Source organism: Bacillus rossius, chromosome 2, assembly GCF_032445375.1.
Source record: "Bacillus rossius redtenbacheri isolate Brsri chromosome 2, Brsri_v3, whole genome shotgun sequence".
NCBI lineage: Eukaryota > Metazoa > Arthropoda > Insecta > Phasmatodea > Bacillidae > Bacillus > Bacillus rossius.
This window is the reverse complement of record NC_086331.1, coordinates 81,642,188-81,649,091: the sequence shown is the minus strand read 5'-3', so window position 1 is coordinate 81,649,091 and position 6,904 is coordinate 81,642,188. Positions and strand designations below refer to the sequence as shown.

General features: G+C 31.0%; 1 protein-coding gene across 4 annotated transcripts in view; it reads right to left on the bottom strand.

The window, feature by feature from the left end:
• Nucleotides 1–1,051: 1,051 nt before the first annotated feature.
• The window catches only part of LOC134529407 (serine/threonine-protein kinase Tao), a 172,803-nt gene continuing 166,950 nt past the window's right edge, over nucleotides 1,052–6,904 (bottom strand). For all 4 annotated transcript variants that reach the window (XM_063363445.1, XM_063363443.1, XM_063363444.1 and 1 more), the window contains exon 17: nucleotides 1,052–3,383. In XM_063363445.1, the coding sequence (XP_063219515.1) occupies nucleotides 3,263–3,383 (121 nt within the window). In that variant the 3' untranslated portion in view covers nucleotides 1,052–3,262. The remainder of the gene's footprint in view (nucleotides 3,384–6,904) is intronic.

Below are 6,904 nucleotides of genomic sequence, written 5' to 3'. Positions count from 1 at the left end.
TATATATACATATAAAGTTATTAAGAATCTACTGAATATGTTTGTCAGACCTGAAGTAACGAAAGTAAATCAGTGTGTAACACTGATTTATTCCAAAGTAATTTTGTGAAGAAAAATTTACTGAAGTTTTTATATTAAGGCTGCTATACACTCAGAAAATTTAGGAAACCGAGCTGATTATATTCCAATGTATGAAATGCCTTCCAAAAAGTGTAAGAAGAATTTTGAATCACTCTCCACCATTTTATTTGTAGATAAACATTTTATTTATAGATCTTTTTGTAACCTAGTTCCAGATTTGGCCATTAAGGGACTGTCATATTTTTGTCAGCCATAATTAGCTATTTGGAATTAACCCTAATATAATATTAAGTGAATTTAAGCAACTGTACTCAATAACTTTAGAGCTTTTAGAAAATTCATGTTAAAAGCTGGATATATTTTGGTCTTACATCCTAAAAGTTTATTCTGACAGAGGATACTATTTTTAATTTCATGTGGCAATACAGCATTTGAAAGAAAGTTTTCCATACACACTGTTTGGAAAAAAATAAATAAACTTGAAATTTCACTTACTGCACAACACTGTAACAAAGCTACTCATTCCTGTAGCTTGTATGCACCTTTCAAGAAAATGAATAACTTGCAAAATAAAACTACTATATTGAACTTGCAGCTTAAAGCTTTAAGAAGTAGTGCATTCAGGAAATTTAAATTTTTTTAGTGAGTGTTTATTTCTTCTATAAAGGGCACCTTTTTGTGATAGTTTTTTTCGTAAGAACTAAGTAATTAAATATAGCTTATGATACTTTGAAAGAAATATTTTAAGTATAGCCTGAAAATCTAAAACAAAAGTATCAATTTTTGTACATAAATAAGCTATATTTTTGGAACAGTTATTTTCTTTTAGAAAAGCTAGCATACACTTACATTGAATAGCATATATAATTAAAATAAAAAAATAAAAATGTTGTGAGTATTTAAATGTGAATAGCAAAAATATCAAGAAGAACTTTTAATGTGTTAGGGAAAACACAGAAATCAAACAAAATTTAAATACAGTTTTTATGGACAGCCCCTAGCTGGCATCATCATTCCAGAGTTTGATTACAAGTAGAGAATCATGAAGGATTGACATACTGTCAAAACACAGTGTTTCAAAAATCTCTGCTTATATTAGGATTTTGAGAACATACTAATACCAAGCTAGGATTACCTCTATTGGAGAGAGAAATCAATTAAACCAGCTTTTCTTCATTTACCCTTCAGAACAACATTTATGCAATTTTTTCATTTATATCACCACTTACTCTGTAGTAAGCTCAGAGTAGCTGTGCTTTTTGATGAATTGAATACATTTAACTGGAATTGTTACAGATTCATGCCAACTCTGATACATCACACACATAATACAGTAAATAATACAAATGCAGTTACGTGAAGTCATAACGAACATTAACAATGTTCCCTCTACAAAACTGAACACTCAGAAATAATATGTATAAATTAACAGGCTAGGACTGATGCATGCACCATGTGTGTTGCATGAATGCAAAAAGAAAAATAAGCAACTCTCACATATGATAACATATCAAAGTAGTAAACATAATTAAATAAACATTAATTAAATTAACATTGACTAATTTATCTACTGAGTAAAATGGCAACTGTATTTTCATGAGCAATACTGACATTACAGTAGAAGCAAGCATAAGAAAAACATTATAGTGACCTCAGATGAAATTTAAGAGAGAAAATATTTTTACATGAACATTTGTAACAGATAAGTTTACTGCAGTTAAATGTAAGACTAGAATAGGACAATTTCATATAATTTATAAGAAAGTACAAATATATTTATCCACAAAACCAAACGTGAATTTATAAACTTTATTTAAAGCTGGTGATTCAGCTAATAATTCACCCAAGCAGCAATAAAGAATGTTTGGCAGGCATTGGCTTATATAGGTATTACGTTCCAACACTATAAAGAGTATTTGTTTAAACATTTAAGCTGGAGTGAAATATGGGATGTTCTGTCATAATAGACCAGCATGCAAGTGATTTTAAAAATGATAAATAATAAAAATGAATGCAACATTTATCATTCAATAATTGAATATATCTAACCAGTTTCTACTGCACTTATGTCAATTGCTCTCAAAATGTAAAATAACTATAGACTAACAAAGTTATGATCATCCAATGTTAATAACACAATGATTTTATAACGCTTATACTGGAAACAGGAGAAAATCACAGCCCACAAAATTATTCAGTAACCTGGTTGACCTTTTCACATTCATTTGACTTGGCTTATAACAATATAAAGCATTGAGACACATTTTTATCTCACATGAAGCCTCACACCAACGTTTTCTTCAGCATTGTCATACATTAGAACTACATTACACAAAGCATGAAAAATACACCTCATGTAGCTTTAATAACAATACCTGTAGTAATAATGAATATGATCCTACAATGGATAGTGATACAAGTAATCATGTTATGATAGAAATACAAAATAAACAGTAAATACCAACAATTCATATTGAAATGTCTTTGGTTGCATAATTATATGTGTGTATATGTATATACACACATGTATGCACATGCAAAGAATGTACATACACATGAATATACACAAATACACATATACACATAATTATTTACATCCACATATGTACATATATACGTATATACATACATACAAAGTTTCGAATTGTATGTGTTTCAACATGATTCAGAAATTTTTAAGCCTTTATGACATGCATTGCAAATAATTAGAATTTTTTTTGATTACTATAAGTCGTTTAAAAGTTTACACATTCTTTCAAAATTAACTCAACGCAGTTGAAATTTTCAAACTTACATATTACAAATTGTAATAAGAAAAATAATATAAAAGAGTTCTTTTTACCCAATACATTTTGGGGTTAAAAAGGTTAAAACCAAATTATCCTTTTAAGCCTTTGTACAGGCATAAAGGTGGAGGTTGACTAAACTAATCTTACATGAACATACTGCACATAGATTACAGATGCCAAAAAAAATTTAAAACAGGTAAAATAATTGATTTTGATGATAAAACAAAACACTAGACTTGTCCTAGTCTTCCACTTTATCCAGTTTCCTGAAAATGTTTACACACATACGTCTATAAAAACTGTCTAAAAAAAAGTCATTGTTTATAAGTTTTTGAAACTTGCGGCCAAACTTGCAATCATCTTCAAACACGTTTTATGACACAGTGAAGAGGCTACAGGCTCCCTGGTGGAAATGAGGTTGAACTGTTGCTATGTGCTAAACTTAACATGCTCCCAGAGAAACTTTCATCATCTGGGTATGTTTCTTTGGATGCCTCAGCAATTGCTAGTGCACTGTAAAAAAAAACACAACATAAATTAACTAAACCATAAATGTACATAGCAATTGATAGATAAAGCAGGTATGCTGAACTCCTTTAAGACATAAGTAAATTATTTCATGAGACAAAATCATGTTCCATAGTAAAGTTATCTTCCAAATATTTTTAATAAACAGTCACCATTTTTCATTAGAAAATTCATGAGTGGCTGAATCAATCTAGAGGTAAATAAGGTAAATTAGCAGAATGACTAAGGCCAATTGCAGTCATAACTAGAGAAAAAAGGAAATACTACTTCATTCGAATAACCCGGAAGTTTTCACTTCAGATTTATTTATCTGATGTGTAAGCCAGAGTGGTTTGGTAGTAACATAAAAATATGCCAAGAAAAAATCTTTATGTTCATAAACCTAGTGTCACTAATTTTTGCTGTAACTATTTTTTTAAAGGCTTTGGAAAAAATAAGTGTGGGGTGGACTTAAAAATTATAGTATCAGTGAAAAATGGTATAGAAAATATCTTGTGATTTTTAACATGTATTAGATAAATATAACGAGTCTGAAAATTTTTAGGTTATAGTTTGTTATACATAATGTACATGATACAGGAACATATACAGCATATGCCAAAATTTTTATCAATTTTATACATGCACTGTAATCTATCTTATATATTTAAAATTCAAATACTACACTGAATAATCAAAAACATCTCTAAATGCATGAAACCTTGAGAGCTTAAATTTGGTACATAGGTTTATTAAGAATTTTTTTTATATTCTACCTTTGAGTGGTATAAAACTGGCTTAGGTTAAGAGTCCCTCCACCCCCGACAAAATTAATTACCAGATACAAAAAGCCTAGAGAGCTGAAATTTTGTATATAAATTCATTTTAGGCTCTCAAGAGATATTTTAAAAAAGTCAGTTCTCGAGTTGTTTAAGCTGGGCTAAGACCCAAACACAGATATCTATAATTTTCCACATTTTTTGGGAAAACTGATAAATGAAATCTAGTGTTGAATTATGGTTTGAAATTATGCTAACAATAAGGACATATTCTTAACAGAAATATGGTCTCTGGCATAATTATATAACGTCACTTAAGAAACAACACCGCCTATGTGACAAAAAAAAAAATTTTCAGGAGAGCCTTGCCAATTGCCAATTGAAAACTTGATGTTTTTGTTTTAGATTTACATATTTAATCAGTACGTTTCATATTTAATCAGTATGTTTCAATAGAGAAACAAAAAAAAATTTCAAAATAAAATGTCATTTAAGCGGTGTTTCTTAAGGGGATTGGTGCACCAGCATCGTATTAAAAAAAAACTATATATTTGTTAATGATTCAGCTGCTAGAGAAGATTTGAACCATTCTGGTGTAAAATTTATTTTTTTATTTTTTTATTTTAATTAAGTTATTGCTGATTTTCGAGAATTTTTTAAATTCAAGCTTTATTAAAAAAACTATAAAGAATTCATTGGTAAAACTTTCGCAGATAAATTTTCAGACACGGGAGATATGACTGTGACCATTATTTTATCTGTAATCATTATTAATTTAACGTATTTACAGTTTGAAATTTAATAAATGAACTGCAACAAAATTGCATGATACTCATTTGCAAATTTAATAACATTCGCGTTTTCATTTGTAATTCAAACGCCAACATATCTGTCAGCTGAATGATTGACTTTATTTTAGTCTTTAGCTTATTGCAGTCGGACCTAAAGTAAAAACGTAGCTGTAGAAGTTTGAGCAGCGTGCAAGCTCGGATACGAGAAATTATGGAGCGCGCTGGACAGTAGTGACACCTTGCGACAGTACCCCAACTTTTTGCAGCCAGTGCTTTCTCTAGTTCCCACCCTGCCACAGCTGTCTGCTGTTTACAAAGGGGAAACTGGATTTCGCGCGAAACTGATATGAAGGTCAACAACGTATTCATTTTTAGTAGATAAGAGAACGTGTTTGGTCTAGCTCGGCGTATAATTGAATGGTTATTCTCTGTTATTATTTAGCACAGTGATTTAGCTAGATTTTTTTGTTGTAAGCGTGAGATTTATTCAGGAATAAAATGCCAAAGAAACCTCCACCAAGCAGAGAACACAAAAGAACAAAACTATCGAAAGCCATTAGAGCGCTTATATGTACAACGCGATGGACGCGATGCGACAACAAAAAGATGTGTAAAATTGTAAACATGCTTTTTTTTCTAGCAATGCGTGAACCATTCATAAACTATACTCAACATGTATCTGTATAATTACGTTTGAATTTTTTTTATGACAGGCATCAATGTTAACAAGTTTATTAAGCCACAATAGACTTTTTTCAGAATAATAAGTGTAGCAGAAAACACTCAACATAGTCTCACACAAAATCAGTTTACATGAATGCCGTTTTAAGAAGTAAGCTACGTAAATAATAGTTAAACATTATATAATATCTGCTGGTAACGTTTCCAAAGTATCAGCTTCGCCTTCATTCACGAACAATATTCGTGAGCTTATTTATTTATTTATTTTGCTGGCGTTTCATTGGTGACTGTTAGGACTGCAAAATTAGTAAACATTTTTCACCCTATCCTGAGTTAAATCTAAGTGTGCGCGGTTAGATGAGGACCTAGATGTGTCTCATGCTTATGCCTTCACACTCAACTCATGCGGGATATTAACCATGCGCATAAGGGCGCGTTGCCAATGACCTGTACGATAGTCTCAACAATCCTCTACGGACTCGAAAAATGTCACCTGCTCATTGGCTACTTGACTTGTGACAACGGTTTGTTGTAATGCCTGTGATTCATCGTTGATTTTGTTGAGGAGTTTTCAGTGATTCAGAGCCTCCCATTTAACTGTGGCCGAATTGAAGAAGCAGTACAAATGTTACATGCTTGAATTCATAGCGAATGGAAACCACAAATATTTACTGATGTAGTGGTTGGTAAAAAAAAATATTCGTATCGCGTCCATCGCTTCGTGCCATGTTGGCTCCTATATTATATGGATTTACAAAATATAACGTTTCATTTACGACACTTAAGATAAGGTATGTAGGATTTTAAGAATTCAATTGAATTAATATTTAAGAACATATTTCAGGATAACTTGTGAAGACGCTCGTACAGACGGCACCGGTTGTGATGACTTATTGTTACCAGAGCAGGGGCCATCTTGTGTACACGAAGTGACATGTGAAACTTCAACACAACTCGAAAATCAGAAGTGCTACATTGAAATGTGTCCGCTACAAATGTTCAGGAATTATAATTTTGAAATCGAGTAGAAATATTCCTGCAATTAGCATTAGGTATATTTTAATAGACATTGAAAGTGAATCATAAAGTAGCTTCAAAATCCAAATACCAGAATACAGATAGTCACAGACCTCACCGACTAGATATGGTCCAGATTGTTAATACTAACACATTTGAAAAAAACTGACTAGTTACTGAATATGTTGAAATTTTGTAAACCTATTACTTTAGATGATTGGTTATGTAATAATGTCTCTTGGAAACTACATAAGATTTT